Below are 18,875 nucleotides of genomic sequence, written 5' to 3' on the forward strand. Positions count from 1 at the left end.
AGAAACAAAACCAAACCATGCAAAGAGATTAAATGCAGGATGATTAGTTTTGATTTATTAGTGAGACTCAGTTTTTAAAAGTTTAAGATAGACAAATGGTTGGATAGTGTTGGTTGTGGTTTTGATTATTTAAACCAACAAATAACTATAGTGTGGAACATCTCGCAACACACTATGCTGATACACAAAACCTTGGTAGGATTGCAAAACCGCTGCATTCATGGAGAAGTTCATTGTGTCACTAAATTTAATAGCCATCCATGCAGCTTCTGGCTTGAGGGGTGGGTAGCTGTTGAGCACCAGCTGTGAGATGACACTTAAGGAAGACAGGATCTGTGCCTCTGCCACTCCTCCTCCGAGCATCCACTACTGCCTACTGTTCAAATACTCAGTACAGTGACTTAAGTGGGTACTTGATCTTATCCATTGTGCCTGTTTTATGTATTTGTCTGTATTTTAAATTTCCTAGAGACAGGTGTGGTAGGTTTGACAGCAGCCATTTTCACTCTGCTGGCTCTGAATGAGTTCAAGATAACTGCCTCCTCAGTCAGTGGGCTAGGGATGGGGAGACAGGCAGGACAGCCCCTCTCCCCTTGCATCACTGTTTTTTTCCCCCCACCTGTTAAACTGTCCTTATCTCTACCCATGAGTTTTCTCACTTTCATTTTTCCTGTTCTCTCCTTCATGCCATTGTGGGGGCAGGAAGAGTGAGCAAGTGGTCACATGGGTGCTTGGCTGCTGTCAACCCACCACAACAGGGTGATCTTGCTGCAACTCTTAATGTTTCATGTCTTGTGAATAGTGTCGGAGGCCTTTATTTCATCACTCCTGAAGATCACAATAGAGAAAATTGCAATGTTTTTTAGCAAAAGCCTGGATTGTTGCAGATTTAGTGTTCTTTTTAGTAACCTAGTTCCTTCCCAAAATTGATATTTTTTTTCTTGAAGAACTCTTCTTAAATGCTGTCACATCCTTTCTGGTTTCTGTTCCTTTTTATCCTCATTCAGAGGTGTTAATGTGTACGTGTGCCCATAAATACCAAAATGGAAAAAGACAGCAGGCCATTTGCTCTCTTGTTTTCTGAAGCACAAGAGAAAGTTTTGTGCAGTATGACCTTGAATCATGGTAGCCTTTATGTCAGGGCTACTTAATTTAAATTTTAATTTAGATTTTACTTTAATTTCGACAGCACAGTCATCCTGGAAACTTTGATATTAGCCAGTCTCTCTAACACTGGAATGAAACTGCTGATTGAAATACTACAGACATAAGACATTTTGCAGGACTAAGTGCAGGAGCAGTGGCTTTTCATATCCTGTAAATCTCCTGTTCTGATTCATGGGTATTTTCACATTACTCAGCTAATTCCTTTAAGCTGCAATAGACTTAAGGCTACTGTGAATATACTTCCTGTAAACAAGGTGATAGATGGCAGAATGATGTGCCTCTGTATCTCTTCCCTGTCAGCACAGTAATGCTAAATGCAAGTTGAGTTTAAAAGGATTGTTGAGCAAAACTCTGTTTCCTCAATGGATTGCTCTTGGTGCTGATGCATGAGCGAGTATGGTGAAGTTACGCTGAAGCTGATCATGTAAGTCGCTGAGAACAGATGAGAGGTACTACAAGGCCGACTGTCTTTGCTATTGGCTGGTGCAGATGCATAGGCAGGCCTTTGTCTGCAAAGATCTTGGTGTCATAAATATGTGTTGGAAATTACATTTCCCCACTGCTTCAGAAGGAAAATCTGTTGCCTGGAATGCAGAGCAAGTACATGAATGTGTAAATATCAGTGGTGTTTGAACAACATCGAAGCACCTAAAAATGTCCTATATTAATTTATGTCATCCCAAGCAGATTAAAATCACACTTCTCCTTGAACTGAGGGTTGCTTCTGAAAACTCAGATGCCTAAGGAGTTGCCAGGGGAAGTCTCCTTCCACATCTCACTGATGCACTACATCCTGTGATCCAGCGCCAAGGGTTACTCACCTCACCCAAGTGCTTTGGTGCTCAGAATCAAACAGGTCATGCCAGACCAAGGGATTTTCTTCTGCCTTTTTCCATATCTTCATTCTTCATCTGTGGCTGTGCTGCTAAAGAACTGCAAAGGTTGTCATGAAGAGCCATTGCATCTGTGTAACCTCTGGAACAGCATCTGTCTCGGAGGATACAGGGAGGAACATGACCTTTAAATTTACAGCGAACCCCAAGTTCCCCATTGCAGACTGGAGCTGTATTCTCTTATACAAGTGGCAAAAAAGCACAGGTGTGAATTTACCTTGACTTTGGTTTAATGACTCTGTGGAAATCCAGTGGGAGCTTCAGTCATTGTGAAGTCCTGAGGTAGCTAAATGTTGGGCTTATCTATCTGTCAGACTCTGCAAGATCTTCTAGATGAATAGAAAATTCTGTTCTTATATGAGTGAGGATGCTTGCTCTTCACACAAGCCTATTAGTGCAGGCATGGAGGGGAGCAGTGGGTTGCCTGGGGCTCCCTGGATGGAGTAAACATGCATTCTTGTTTCTGATTCATGGTAACCTTGGGGGACACGAGGACTGTGGTAGCCTTAGAGCTTAGCCTTGTGGAGACATTATACTTTTCATTCTAGACTGAACGGTGGAGAATCAAGACGTTCCCTCTCCAGGAAAAGCATGGGGTGAGAATTGCGTTAGCCACACTAGGAGATTACTCTCCTCTCCCAGGACTTCCAGTTAATATAATTCCCCTTCTTTTTATTTTTTTTCTCTTCCTGAAACAAGTCTGCCTGTGTTAAACAACAGACCCTTTTCCTCGGTTTTGGCCAGAGGAAGAAGCTTTTGTCCTGATACTCTGGCAACTGGCCAAGGCAGTCAGGCTGTGGGCCAGGAGGGGGTGAACTTGAAAGTAACAGTGTGTTGTTTCTGCTCTGGTAGCATTCTTCTTTCTTCACCAGTGCCTCAACCCCTGGCTGCCTTCAGTTGCTCATTATACACAAAGAACCTAAGGGTGAGAGAGAGAATTTTTTCTTGACCGCCTGTAACTTGCAGTAATAAGAAATAAAGCAATTTCGGGGCTTTCAATTGTCTGTGTGCAGACACAGTTGAGAGAAAAACTACTTAGAACTGGCAGCTTTCTCAAAAGGGAGAAGAGATCTGATAGCTTTTTTATTTTCTTTCATTTTGCTTGCAGCTTCCAGAGAGCTAATGTACATCTTCCAGTCCTCTATAGCCTATCAGTAGTGTTTTCACCTTGGCAGTGCATGCATTTTATTATTGGCCATTACTTCAGTCCACGTTAGCCTTGTTGTTCAGTAGTTCTTATGTAAAGCAATAAACAGTCATATGTATGCTCTAAGAAGATGGGAGGACACAGCACTGAGAATGAACACATTTTTAGGGCTGTGTTCTCAAACTTTTTCTTAAAATGTAGCATTACTTCACATTCCTGCTAGACTTAATATGGCAGGGGGGTGACCACTAGGTTTGAACAGCCAATGACTGGAAAAGGTAGCAAACTAGATGTTCAGATATCTTCCAAAAATGACATTCACATTGAGATACCTCAAAGGCGCTGACAAAAAGTCTTTCACAAGTGGTACTTCAGACTTGGAAGCTGACACATTCAAGACTTTTGGAACTTGAATGTGTGAAAGACTTAAATGGATCGTTGGGTCATTCAGCTTGGCTTCTTGTGTGCTACAGGCCACGCAGTTTCACTTACTTCTGCACAGAGATCAGTAACTGGAGTTGGTTAAGTTGTCCAGCGTTGATGTAAAAATATCAAGTGATGACAAATCAGCTCGTTTTGTTCTAGTGATTAGTCACCTTCACCACTTTAAAAAGGTGTGCCTTACTTCCAGTCTGCATGTCACAGGTTTCCAACCCTCCAGAATCCATAGTTTTCTCACCAGATACTGTAAACAGGTCACTTCCTGATCTTCGTTTTTGTTTGGTAAGCTGACCAGAATGTATTTATCATCTTTCTCTAAAGTGACCCTTCCGACTCCAGTATTCATTCTGAGGCTGTTTTCTTCCCCTCTGTAATTTAGGATGTGATTACAAAACTGGACACTGTATGCCAGTATTGGATTTGTCAATACTATACATGGAAATAAAGACATCTCTACTTCACTCCATCCCTCTTAGATATCTTAAGCTTGCACAGCACGCCTCTTCCAGTGCTTCCTTTTTGTGGACAAAAATCACAGATAGCAGTCTACCGGGACTCAAAGCACCAAAGCCTGCTCTAGATTCACAAGTTCCAGGCTCTACATCTCTGCATGTTTTCTTCATAACATAAATGTGGTGAAGCTTTTCCTGCTCGTGGGCACTGCTGAAACGTATCTTGATTACTGCAACTTTCTCTTCTCTCTGCAAGAAAAGTAATAATGTTAGCATCTGTATAGCCTACCTCGCAACACTGTTCACAAGCGATCTGTAAGAACCTGTTTTTAAGTTGTGGCTTTGCCAGATTCAGATTTGACTAGATCCATTCAATGATACTTGTACAGCTATAAAAGACACATTAGAAAATGCATACAAACTGCAACCATAGCAATTATTTTGACAACTCAAACTAGAGAATCCTAGCATTTCTTCTGCAGGTTTTGACACCTCCAGATCTGTCTAGCTCAACTTAGAAGTTGCTTAATGGCAATAAGAGTACCTGACCACATTCTTATAAGAGTCCACCTTTTCACTCTACCAATGTGGGTTAGTTTTCCGCTTTTGTTTTTCTTCTGTGGTAACTGGAAATGCAACAGTGAAATGCACCAAACAAAGTAGTCTCTTGAAAGATCCTGTTGAGACTATTTATCCGATTGCATGTGAGAGACAGCGCGTTTCCAGGTTGGGGCAGCAGGAGAGGCAGCCTGTGCTACAGGAGGGTCAGCTGAGGTGTTCCATGCAGCTGGAAATCCGTGTTGTTGCATCCACAGCTCTGAAGTGGTAGAGGTAAAGGCATTAACACTGCAAAGTTTCCAGGAGGAGAATTGGAGACTTCATGATAAATACTTATCGGATGGAGAAGAGGCTATAGAGAGTGGTAGCTGTATAGAAAGTATGGAGAGAGTTACATGTTTGCATTGCAGTGTGTGTTTTAAGACAAGTGTTTCATAATAGCAATATAATGCCTTTAATAGCTCAATAGATGTCTCATAGCACTGTTGTGTGCAATTCAGTTATATTACCCAGTTGACAGTCAGACCAGTGCAGTGTTGACCTCTGCAGTATATTCCTAATACATGCTACTTACATACTGTAGGAAGATATTTCTTATTTTCAGCCTTATTGACCTAAGGTACTTCTTAGACTAACATTATGCTTTTGTTTTTTCTTTTTTCTTTCATGTTTCTTCCTTGTTCTGATTTTGTGCCATGTCTCCTTGGTGTTTACATCCTTAGTAGCTGTTTGATTATGTGTCATCCAGGTTATCTCTGAGCTCTTCTAGGCTAATCTCTGTTTTGGCACCCCTCTGTTTTCCTCTGTCAGGTCATCATTCTCCGGGTTCCCTGCATTTTATCCATGTTAACATTAATAATGCAATTATATTAGGTTAATAGAGACAATATTCTTCCCTATAGTTTCCTTATTCATTGTAGTGGTAAGAAAGAGCATTGCTGTAACTGTCTCAGTTCAGTCTGATTTTGACATCCATGGTTTTGCAATGCCCATGCTATTGCAGTCTATGATATTTGCTTCAAGCTCCCTGTTTGATAAACAAGACATGCAATTTGCCTAAGACTGCAGGTCTCCAGAGTTGTGGGTGTTTCCATGAGCCCTGAAGAGCTGTCCTTTCAGAGTCCACCGTATCTGACCTTTAGGAGTTAGTTGTTGTCCCATGTCATCAAAGCAGCACAACAATTCAGGACAGAAATGCTGAAACAAAACAAGTATTGCTGGTGAGCTTAGCATAACTGTCCTCACTGTGCACCTCGGTGTCTAATCTTTATTTACATGATATTATTTTGTTGATGTGAGTAACTGAGAAGGGAGTAACTCACAGTAAGGAGGTTAGTAATCACAGTAAGGAGGTTACTCACAGTAAGGAGGTTAGTAATTGAGATCTACCGTATTTCAGACTGAAAAAGCTAGTAGATGATATAGGACAAAGTAGCATTTATTCCCCAACTTTGTTTTTTAATATGCTTCTTCTCAGTTGGTGACTGTTAAGTTTTCTCCACTGTCCCTGCTTTCCTTTAGCAAACGTGAGCACACACCAGGTGCTCTGTCACACAGTACAGCCACAGTGCACCATCCCTTCTCCCAGTTGTGACCTGCTCCAAGCTCCTGAGCAGTAGCAGCCCTGTGACCATCAAAGAGACAACACGAGCCAAACACATCAGCGTTTCATCTGTTTTCCCACGACCATCCTGTCCCAGATAGCCTTCAAGAGCCCACCTAAAAATTTCAAGTTTGAAAAGCAGAAATTTTTCTGCTGAGACGCAGTTAGATATTCTGTGGGGCATGATTTCTAGAATAGGCACTGAAGCCCTGTTTTAGCACACACAGCGATGGTTTGAGTGGCATATCAAGCAGAAGCCCTTGCCAATTTGTACATCACATCAAGCCACAGTACATACACTTATTTCCATGTAAAACTCTGGAGAAGTAGGCATGTGCTGCAGCTCAGCTGCATACAATTGAAACGTGAGGCCTCCCCGTGTAGTTCCAGGAAATGAGTTTGCTGTATCTATGACAGCCATCGTGTTCACACGGCCTTGGAGCAGCACAGCTCAGCATGAGGCTTTTCCACCGTGAGCGCCGGGACGAGCGAGCTGGCGGTTCTGCTTCCCAGCTCCAGCCGGCTCACCTCTCCCTCCCCAGCTTGTCCCCGAGGGCACTGGGCTCCCTGCCCCTTCAGCCAGGAGCAGCCAGGCAGTGCTGGGCAGCAAGCCTCGGGTCCAGGTGCCATGGGGGGCATCGCTCTGAAATTCTCTGCCGAGGTGGAAAGTGCCTTTAGGATCATTTTGTCTAAATATGGCAATTGAAGAGGTTTTGAGCCACAAAGTCTAAAAACCACTTTTCCCTATGGTTTGGCTTGCTGCAGTAATGCCAATTTCTCTGTTTAAAAAAAAAGAAGAGGGGAAAAAAGTGAATGGGGAAAGTGATAGTAAATATTCATCACCTGGTAACCCAAAAGAATTTAATTTCCTTCATCCATATCTGCATAAAAATTAGTCTTAATTCCAAGGCATGAGCAGGCTGCATTGGGAGGTTAGGTTACTGTATGGTACATTCTTTTTCAGTAGTTTAAAAGAATGCCAAAGCAAACACAGTTTAAAAAAAATAACCCTAAAAAATAAATGGTGTAGTTTGTTGCCCTCCATATGGTTGGCTGTCTCAAAGGTCATAAAATGGGGTTCCTTTGGTGGGACAGCTGGGTTTATGTAGCACATGCAGATCGTTATCTTGGCATTAAGCCAGATCTACCTATTTTTTCCATCTTGCTTCTATGATGAGGAGAGGTGGTTAAGGTGACTTCAAGGGGCAGTTCTGTGATTTCATTCATATTTGTATTAAAGAGCTTTTTAAGAATATTTAAGATTAGAAACCAGTCTAAATAAAATTCAAGCGAAAAAAAAGGCAAAGTTCACTTGTTTTATCAAAAGACTGAGCCTGCAGCCAGGCACAGCCCCAACTCACACCATCTGACAACCAGCACCTCACAGCTATTTATACACTGCAGTTACTGAGGATTGTACTGTGAGGCAAACCAACAGAAGCCAGAAAATCTACATCACTCCTCATAGCCTTCCACAGTCTGGATATTTCTATCTATAGGTATGTGTACATCCGTAGACATAGGTGTGTGCATATGACAAGGAAGAATTGCACACGTCCAGCAATCCTCTGTTCACAAGAGGTGGAGTATATTCTACTGCCTTCTCACTGCCCACTGCAAGGGTGGCACACAGCACCCGGCTGCTCCCTGCCTGGCACACCACCAGCAAACCCCTGGGCCTAGACCTGCCCCGCGCTGACCGCCCACCCAAGAAAACGGTCACCTTGTCATCGTTGGCAGCACTCCTGGGCCAAACACAAGTGCCTCTCTCTGCTGGGAGGAGCAGCCACCAAAGGGAGCTGCAGCTGTAAGAAGTGGCTTTTCCCACTTAGAGCCCTGGAGGGACTGTTTAAGTAAAGAACTTTTTCCAGCGAGATAAATGGAGTTTTCTGTAACAGAAACAACCTACGTAAAATAAAAATGAAGCTGGCAAGCAGTATAAAGGTTTAAGCAATGTTTAGTAGTAGTATATTTGCTGCTGAGTTTGTAAAGAAAACCAGACTGCAAAGCTGTCGGGAGCTACCAGCTGAGCACCAGAAAGAGGAATGTCTTAAGGTGCTCACTAATCATAAGACAGTGCTTGCCTTATCACTCAAGGACAGACTGAGAACAGTGTCCCTCCTGAAGTGTATTCATCTAATACCCATCAGGACCAACTTGAACTCCTGACTGAGAACTTAAAAAGCTGAGGCATTTGTTAGTTTATTCCAGTCTATTGGTAAAGGTAGCGTAGAAGAGAATAAACTCTTGGGCGATCCAAATATTTTCACCGAAAATGTTTCACGCCATCACTAGCTACAGGTAATGCTTTCTATGCTAATGTCTGTTTTAAATTCAAGCATTTCATGATCCCTCCTCTATGCTTCTCCTTAGCTAGACAGCATGTTAAAGATCACTTCTTTATTTTTAATTCAGATTCTGTATATTTTTATAATTTTACTCCTATCTAAATAAAAATGTTCCAGGTGATAAACTGGGAACAGTCAGTAAGTATAGAGCATATGTCACCATACATCATTGTCATTAAAGAACAAGGAACTCTGTACTAAGTTGTTGAATTGCTTAGAATTGCATGAGTAGAGATAAAGATTTCAGTGCAAGGAACTAAGTTCAGTGTAAAAGCTCCATTTAATTACAGAGGAGCATGTTTTAGTTGTTACCAACTAATGAAAACCAACCTTCCTTTAGATAAGGAATTAAAAGTACAATGCAAAATAGAATTAATGCTTCGAATATTTTTCTTGTGATTTAGAACAGCGTTATGTTTGGTAATCTAGTCAACCTATTCTCTTTCCTCCTCCATTTCAATTCCTGCGCTGTAATTGGTAAGCAAAACTAAGAGGGAGAATACCTCTTTCACATACAAGTTTTTTCTTCTGCACTAGATGTGTGTGTGACACAATGAAATCAAATGAATATAAGAATGTCCATCCCAGCAGCTCTTGCTGTCTCATGTAGAATTATTAAAATGGACAGTTCTTGGTTGCTTTTTCTTGAATTCCTTTATTCTGAAGTAGGAAAATGTATGTCTGTTGTCAGAAAATTAAAATGTATTTACAAGTGTTGATACCCTAAGCTATATGAACAATAATCTTCTAAAATAAAATGTAAAAAAGGCAGTTCATGCTCACCACATAGCTGTGGTTTACCCTTCTGTTGTACTTCTCAAGATTTAAATTCTTGAATAACACCAACTTTTTGTATAAAGATCGTTGCTGTTGCATTTGCTAGCAGGACTTACTTATCTTTTAGTATCTCTTGAAATATGTGGTTTTGTCTGTGCTTAAAATTTCTCTCTTCCCTAAAAAAATTATTCTCAGTTGTTTCTCTTGGATGGACATAATGCTTGTGGAATCCCAAGAACAACTCAATTTTCTTACTAGAAACCATTCATCCAACCGTTACCCTTAAATGTAAGTGATTGTGAAAATGTATTTCTCTATAGAGCTGCAAGGCACATGTTTGGCTTTGCTGGCAGGTGCTTCAGAAGACCTCAGTTTGTACAGCTCCCATGAGCAAAACTGAGCCCATAATGAAAACCCGTTTGGATTCAGGGACTCCTTCTGGAAGTGAGGGTGATTGGAAACATGAAATGTTCATTGTCTGCTTACTTCTTGTATGTTGTTTCTTTGCCATGCTTTATGGCCCAAATCTTTTGAATTTCTCCATCTTGCAGAACTGCTATTACAATAAGAACTAGGTTTCCGTATCAAAATCCATCTCTTCTTCACTGCAACAGTTTAACTATGTAGTCATGTAGAATATGGGGATTTGTTTGGCATTTGAGACAGCACAAGTAGAGGATATAAATATTATGGAAGCATGAGCAGTGAAAGCCAAGATATTATCCTGGAACAAACCAAAAAAAACCAAACCACCCAACAGTTCTAATGCAGACCTTGTTGTTGCAACAGAGAGCAAGGAAGTGAAGTAAGGACTGACAAGATTAAAATTAATGTATTGGTTTTAGAGTCATGGAAAATGGCATTGAAATGTCCTCTGGTCAAGTGTCTTTCCTCAGGAAAGAATCAATTTATGTTCTTTTAAAAACCTGCAGAGATACAACTTTTGTAACTTGCTGTAGTTGCACTGCCTAACCTTGCCATGAAAAAGGTTTTTACTCGTGTCTAACTGGCATCTCCTTGCTTCCATGCAAGCCTGTTTGTCTTGCTGTAACTGAGCCCAGGTGTATTCCGAGACTATTACAGTCATTTACACGGACATCACATTCTCTCAGTAGCACACAAGGCTTACTGGATTGGAGTACTGAGCTTTCAGAAAACCTAACTAAAGAATCTAGTCCTTCATTGGTGTAGCATTCATCTCCACTTCTACAGAAAGTTGCAGTTGTTGGGGGGGATAAAGTGATGGTACAGGTCAGTACTTGCAGCTTTTTCTTCTTCACAGTTGACTTTCAGATATGATCCTGTCTTGGAGAAGAGAAAAATATTTAGGGTCTTCTGGCACCCTCTTGCCATCTGGGAGAAAACAGAAAAATTATTGCCTTGAGAGTTTGCTTTACACTTTGTTCAAATACATTGAGAGAGGAGGCGAAGAGGCAATTCAGTATTTCTGTCAGTAACTCTAATTCTTTATCAGTACTAAAGGTGTTTTATTTTAGTTTACCAAAGCAGAAGTTGTCAGGTGAAGAAAAACATACTGAAATCTCCCAGTCTCAAAGCACGACAGGAATCTAGTTTAATTAACAGGTATAACAGGATGGGAAAGGCAACGGGCACATTTGGTCTTGAGTTGTCTTGTAGTGGTGCCAACAATGCTTCAGTGCTCGCTTGAGATGGATTCAGGCTGATAAATATCTGCTTAGATTTGAGCAGTAAGGCACTACTGAGACATGACACGTGGGATGCCACAGGGGTAATTATTACTTCTGCTCAGCTATGTGGTTCACAGGCATCAGGCAAAATTTCCTAAACTAGGTAAAATTAGGGGTTTCTCTACATGTAGTTTGTGCTCATAATTAGTATGGCCTAATTTGCATTTTTGGATAACCATTGAAAATTAAGATCCTTGGTGACTATGCGCAGTGCCAAATGCCATGTATCAACTAGCCATACTTAAGCATGCAAGCCTGACTTCAAGTTCTGTATTCTCCATCTCTCATTAAAAGTAAATCCATTCGTAAGGAGATAGATTGAACTCATTTGTACCAGTAATGCAGTAGGACCTTAATCTTAAAAAAGCCTTTTAAGAGACACGTTTAGGTCCAGTCTCGTTAATCGGCACCCACCACATTGCCTGTTTTTTGTTTCTTACAGAACATAGGAAACTTGGCAACCTGACTGTGACAGTGAAAAAGACCGTCCCATCTCCAGAAGCAATACAGATCCTCTACCAACGCATGAGATACGAATACGAGTTTTATTACTATGTCAAAGAACAGTTCCACCTGCTAAAGCGCAAGTTTGGACTCAAGTCTCATATCAGGAAACCGCGTCCCAGACCCGAGTTCTTCATTCCTTCTCCACTGGAAACAGAGGAACCAATGGACGATGAGGAAGAAGATGATGAAAAGTGGCTAGAGGATATCTATAAAAGGTGATGGATGGAAGAGCTCTCCTTTCTCTTCCGGTGGCCCCTCCAGCTTTCTTAAGATTTTTTTAATTATTGTTAAAAGTAATTCCTTAAGGAACTGAGTTAATGTGCAGCACTTTTGAAATGGAAGAGACCATCCCCACATGCCGGGGTTGTCGGGAAACACCTGGTTTTGCAGGTTCGTTGTGCGATGTTGGCTCTAAAGCATTCTTGGCTATAGCATAGTTTAAGAGAGAAGTATCTACTGTCACAAAGTAACTTTTGGAGTACACAGTAGTCCTCTGGGAACCTGCAAAACATAACATAATAGATTAGAAGGTCTTGAAAAGTTTGTTTTACAGACTCTCTTGTCTCTCCTTCTCCAGAAACAAGTCATCATTGTGTAACACTGCAGCATTAACTACCGGCAATGGGAACCAAGGGCAATGTGAGCCATTTGGGAAGAGTGCCTCTTTCTGCCCAGAGCACACTGGTATCCCAGCAGTGCAGTCAGAGCCATTGCCGTGTCTGTGCGCTTCCAAGGATAACAGGTTCAGAAAGGAGCAAGATAGTGGCTTCTGAAGTACCTTGTGCCAGATGAGCAAGGATGCTGTTTTGGCAAATTAACATTAGTGTCCATAAAGCAAGTTACAGGAAGCAGATGTTTTCGGTAAACCCTTCTAGAGTGGAAAGAGTTACAAGGTCAGTGAACGGCAACAATGGATGAAAAGTCTAAGGCGGGGTTACCTGAACAGTAGAGTTTTGTTTCCGCAGTGGAGTACACTGCTATTCGACTCTGAGGAAAAGGTGCAGCATATAGGTTTTATGTTCAGAAAGGATATTGGTAGAATTTTTTTATTCTTCTTAAGGGTCACAAATCCAAAGAGATACAGAAAAAGTCCTTCGTTAAACAACCTGAGATGCTCTGGAACTCCTGTTAAGCATGACCTGTATTTCTGCGATCACATAATTTAGTTGTTCACATCTGAAGCTGGTCGCAGCAGACCCCACTGGCACAAAAAGCAGGCACCTGATTTTAGGATGGCTAGAAGTAAAATTAACAGTATGGCCACATGCAACTTCTCTAGTTGAAATATTGCAGAATGGTGAAACAAAGGAAGGTATGTCTTGTGAAGCCAAAGAAATGCAATGATACGTTGTTAAGAGAGTGACTGAAGGTTGCCCTTGTTAATCACTACAAGTAGTATCAGCAAACACTTGAAAAGGGCTGGGTTGAAGCTGGGAGGGGAAAGCGAAGGAGCTCCAACATGTGAGACACTTGTCTCTAAGATGGGAGTCTCCAGGGCTCCCCGTGACATGCGAGCTGTGAGCTGCTTGAGAGCCTGCCAGGACTGGTGGTGCAGAAGTGACAGAGCTGCAGGCAGCAGTAGGCACAGCTATTTTGCCATCTGCTCCGTAACAACGTAGGAACGTTTAGGGGTCTTGATAACGCCTTGAGCTCTTGTGCACCATTGTTATCAGAGGAAGCTGGACTTGTGGAGGATAATAGCAATAAATTCTTGTCCTAGAGCACAAGAAAGAAGCAGGGCTGAGGAGCTGAAGTTCCTTGCCAGGATGAGTCCCAGTAACACTTCAGGAGCAATGTACCTCTCTCTAACTCACATCCCTTCCCAGGCAATTTTTGCTTCCCATTCTGTGGGCACCTCAGCACCGTGTCTGCTGTCTGCCGGTCATACTTCTGGTTTGTGGTAACAGACAAAAGTTATTTTGTGATGGACGAGGGATATAAATTCAGGCAAAACTCCAATGTGCTTTCCAAGGGTGTCCTCTTTCATGAGCCTGCTGAGAGCCATTATATGGGCTACGCTATGGCCCATCTTCATCACCAGTCAACCTTTACTGTACCTACACGCGGAGAACAAAACTAAAGAAGTGTAATTGTGTTAAGACAAAATGCTGACTTACAGAAAATGTTATGTAGAAGATTCTGTTCTCATTATTAATATCCCAGGTTGGTGGTAGCAATGCACTACCATGGCAGAACACATTAAAGGAAGCTGAAAATGGCACAGATAACAACTAACGTATTAGCTAAAATATGAACCTGCTGCATTGTATATTTTAAGTGGTTTCTATGAAATTACATTGAAAGAGTAATGATTAGTTTACACACTGTGGAGCTGTTATATTTTGGAAAGAGAACTAATACTCTCACCTTTCTGAAATTCTGTTTAAATCCTTTTTGCCAACGTTGTAACAGAGTAATCAGTCACTTAACACGTTCACCCTTCCTGCAAGTTCACTGCTGCTTACCGTAAAGTCTATTTTTATCTGTTTATTTTGTGGTATCTTCAGCCATCACTACTTATAACCTGAATACAAAACCTGTTTAATGATTTACTCACTACGTTTTAACGCTGTATTTTTCATAGCGATCAACCTGGCCTCTCCTCCTTGAATGGTACTTCATAAATTTATCTGGCACATAGCAGCTAAGATTCCTGGTCCTACAGCCTGTTTGTCTGTCATGAAATACATTTTACTGAATTGTTACAAGGTACGTTTTAAGCTGGTTAACCTTTGACTTATTTATTGAAACGTTTCAGCACATTCCAAATTCTAAGTTGCTCAGGAAGACGTTGATTTAAATGATTATATTTTGGTCTGATTAATATTTCTTATTCCAAAAAGGAATCAATGTTTGTAAGCCTTTAGCCCACGACAGCTTTGTAGGAAGTGCCGTGCATGTACTTGTAAGTCTTTGTGGGGGAAAAAAGATGGGTGCTTGACATTTATGAAGATAAAAAAGCATATGTGTACATTAGCTTAGCTATAAATGAAAGCAACGTATGTTTTGGGATGAAATATTCTTTAACTTATTCACTTCCATCTCCTGAAATATAAATAAGCCATATGACTCTCTATTTTTCAGTCCAATGATGTTTAAAAATAAAACTTGTGCATTTCTTCCTAGCCCCATAGTCCCCTTGCTTACAGTAGTTTTCTCGCCTGGGTACAGCAGCCATGGGTGTGACGTTGGAGTTGCACCGAGCAAAGCAGGATTTGAGTATGGCACCGTTTATCATCTGAAGGTCATACTTAGTGGCCAGATTGGGGCAGGTTGCTCCTGGGTTGTTCTAGATCCTGAACTGTGTGAAAGTGTCAGAGTGAAGGTAGAATTATTGTGTACTATGTACCCTGAAGTGTGCTTTTTAGCTGCTTAGTAGAGAATGTTTTGTCCGGGAGAGAAACATCTTGGTCTCCGTACACTGAATTTTACTAGACAGCTCCAATAGTCCAGAGTGATGTTGTAATGCAAGTGAAACATCAGTGCTTTCACATGAAAGGGAGAATCAACTGTTGTTGAAGTGCAGCATTCTGGAAAAGATAAATTTTAGTTTGAAGTGACAGTGACAGATGGTGCTGGGTTTTGTTCCTGTTTAATTTACTTCTCTTCCACATAAATTGGGCTGATGATGCAAAGCTAAGTCTGCGTATCTGAAGAGTTCTCCAGTTACGTGTAGGGAAGTAGCTCAGCAGAACAGAAGGTATGTGAAGCTGGTGTTGCACCCGAAGCACTTCAGTTTCTTTGTGATTCTTTATCACTGGACCTTTGATAAATTGTTTGAGTGGTATAATAATAGAGTAGTACACAGTATCTTGAAGACACAAACCAACTCACACATTTTAAACATTGGAGAACAGACCTGCAAGTACCTTTTGTCGGAATTCTTCCTCCTTTCAGCACTTACTGTAATAAAAGTAGTCCATGTAAAAGTAGATTTTTTTGACCTTCAAAGGAAACCACACCAAAAGCTAACTTAGGTCCTCTTACCAAATGAACAAAACATCGTCAGCCGAAGAGTAAAACTCTACATCTTAAAAAATAAGGGTCTCTAATTCTTAGTTAAGGGTAATGGTGCTCTGATCTTTCCCTCCATTTTCAGAAAGGGAACATCTGTGACATTAGACCTGTGGCCTAAAACAACACGGCAACATTTTTGAGAGCTAAAATACTGTAATACAATACCACAGCATTCCCTCTGTTTTATTTTTAAGGAATCAGCCTTTATTACAAAGATTTCAGCAAACATTAAAACACTGTTGATAAATCTGGTCTTGGCTAAGACCAGAGAAAAGAACTGAGCCTTGTTACACATAGACCTCCACACACAGACTCTGTGGGAAAGAAAAAGAAACGTGTCACCAAGCCTTGGAAGTGCCTGTCTGGTGGTGTTGGAATCACCAGGACCATTTTTGCAAGGTCTGTCCCAAGGGGGTGTTTGCAAAGTCGGGCTCTGCTGAGATTCCCTCAGGTACAGTGGGAAGGGTGCTGGAAGGCAGCTCTGTGAGAAACAGCCATTGCAGGGTGAAAAGATCCTGTGCAAAATGTTAAAAGTGCATGGAAGGGGTCCTATTTTAAAGGTTGAAAGTCAAATCTCAGCCAGAAGAAATCAGTTGCTGATATGTCACTTGCAACTGAAAAACTGTCTTACTTTCTTTGGTTTGCCCAGAAATGGAGTGGCATGCCAAACTGCAACTTGAAGTGAGCTTCAGAACTCGGTAGGCTTTAGAAAACAGATGTGCATAATGGCATCACCGGCACACTGTTGTGTCCCTGCGCTGATGGCTGATGCTTTCACATCGGAAGTGCCAGAAGGTGAGGTGGAAGGTTGTTCTGAGGACAACAGGGGAGGGAGAATGGGAAAAGTTTTCTGCAAGTACACCTTTGGCCTTTCAGATACTGTAAGATTTGGCCAGTAGTATATTTGAATGTGGGTTTTGAAAATAAACGTGTGGATTTCCTTTTCTGAGTATATACAGGAAGAATGTAAGTCTGGTTTTGTATTTAACTGATTGTGGCTTAAGGGGTAAGTTAATCACACTGCTGTCAGGCAGGCAATGGTTTGGAGTGTGCAAACTTTTAGCATCCTTCTGTTTCCTTCTTTGGATCTGATGGGCAAAATGTCTGATGGCAAAGAATTCTGCTACATCACAGGGAAATCAGTGCTGTGAAAAGTAGAGATTAGTGGGAATACATGGAAGCGATGGTGTCCAGGGTTAAGAATAATGGTCTAAACAGTAGAATGGTACAGAGCAGTCACCAGAAGTTGTTACACAGCCTGCTTACTCTCTTTATGGCTTTGACTCATCTGGAAAACTTGAGATGATGCTTCAAAACCAAATGGCGCTTCAGGTTTGTGGTTTGTGTTGTTAGCATTTTGGGGGACTTTTTCCACGCACTTCTGAATTGCCACTCTACCTCAGAAACCCAGGCAGAGTATGAGTACACAGCCTGTATCTGTACCTGATGTGCAGGATTGAATCCTTCAGCAAACCTCTCTCTATCTTGAGTGCAATTAATGGAATGAGAGATATGAACCCTTCTCAGCGCAGTGGTGCTGCTAATGAGCAGACTAATATTTAGTAACTGTGCCACAAAGAAAAGTCATCTTGCAGTTTTCCAGTTTACCAGTCCAGGAGACTTCAGGTAACCTCAGGGCTCATGGAAGTGTTGTTGGGTAACAAAGGCCAATTGCATTTCCCAGTTTTGAACCCATGATCCTCTCAACGTTGAGTACAGGAAAGGAACAGAGGTGGTCACAGGCTGTGGCAGGCACAAGAGTGACAGTTCACAGTATGGCTTCCCACGGCACACAAGGATTTCTCTTCTAGCAGCCTCTGATCTAGTTCATGTGTATGGTGGTAAGTTCAAGTAAATACAACAATAGTTGTTAGTCTCAAAAAGAAGAAAAGATTCCCAATATCATGGTGGAGAGATGTGCTAGAAGAAGCAGCAGCAATGAGCCCCTGATGCCTCACTGAAGAGCTGTAAGTCTTTTCCATTCTCACTTTCTTCATTTGTTTGTATAAAGCCCTTTTAGAATTAAACCTGGCCGGGAAAGTTAAGGAAAACAAGAAGGGGTTTTTCAGGTACATCAGCAGCAAAATGAAGATTAGGGGGAATGTGGGCCTGCTGCTGAACACAGAGAGTGTTCTGGTAACAGAGGATGCAGAGAAGGCCGAAGTACTGAATGGCTTCTTTGCTTCAGTCTTTACAGCCAAGGCTGGCCCTCGGGAAGCCCAGTCCAGCAAGGATAACAGGTTGGCCAGGACAGCAGAGGACTTGCCCTGAGTGGATGAGGAAAAGGTTAAAGACTTGTTGGCCAAGCTTAACACTGATAAATCAATGGGTCCTGATGGGATGCATCTGAGAGTACTGAGGGAGCTGGCTGGTGTGATTGCTAAGCTTCTCTCTATCATTTTTGAACAATCATGGAGGACATTGGGAATGGATACAGAAAGTGGTAAGTGATATTCTCAATGTCACACAGAAAGGTTGTGAAAAAGCACTGATGGTAATTTAGCCAAGTTTATTTCCTACTCTAAGACCAGTCCTTGATTTTAGAAAGCAAAACAAGGACCATGGAAAATTGTAGTTACATGCAGTTGCCTCCCCTTATCTTTTCCTTAAAACTCTGCCAACTTTTCAGGTAACTGCCTAAATATGAAGGACTTTTTAGCCCTTCAGCAGACCATTTATGTCCTTTTGGGACAAAGATTAATTCCTAGTCTTACATGTTTATTCATATAACAAACACCTGCAGAAATGACATGGCTGTAAGGTAGCTTTATGTTTCGGAAAGGTGATCCCATACCAGTAAAAGCAGATGAGCAGATGAATGAGTGGCTGAAGTCACATCTTGTAAATTTAGGCATTGGTAAGAATGTGGTCACACATTCTCCTGTAATATGTGGCTCGCACTGTAGCCTACCTGAAAAGTCATCAGACCTGTGTTTCATATATGTAATCTAAATTGGGTTTTCCACAGTGCTTAGAATCTCAGAACATTAAGCAATTCCTTACTGTTCAGCAACAAACATGGACTGAAAAGACTTCTCACTTACTTCACCAAGTACTTGGTTTTGTTTGGCACTTCCTTAACCAGAAATCTTCCCCAGCTATATATGGCTCTCAGCTGAGAGATCCGGTGCTTTCCCCTCATCTCCCAGTCCTACCCTTCCCTGGACAGTAAACATAACTAAAGTTTTTGCCTTCATCTTCCAGGGAGCATCTTAAGGAAGACTGAAGAAACTCCTCTGTCCAAGTGTCTGTAGAG

At 41.6% G+C, this 18,875-nt stretch overlaps 1 protein-coding gene across 1 annotated transcript in view; it reads left to right on the top strand.

Moving 5' to 3' along the window:
• Positions 1 to 14,727, top strand: part of UST (uronyl 2-sulfotransferase) — a 160,571-nt gene extending 145,844 nt beyond the window's left edge. The window contains exon 8 of the mRNA XM_061991682.1: positions 11,538 to 14,727. Coding sequence (XP_061847666.1) covers positions 11,538 to 11,821 — 284 coding nt within the window. The 3' untranslated portion in view covers positions 11,822 to 14,727. The remainder of the gene's footprint in view (positions 1 to 11,537) is intronic.
• Positions 14,728 to 18,875: the final 4,148 nt, after the last annotated feature.

The sequence above is a fragment of the Colius striatus genome, chromosome 2 (genome assembly GCF_028858725.1).
Source record: "Colius striatus isolate bColStr4 chromosome 2, bColStr4.1.hap1, whole genome shotgun sequence".
NCBI classification, from domain to species: Eukaryota; Metazoa; Chordata; class Aves; order Coliiformes; family Coliidae; genus Colius; species Colius striatus.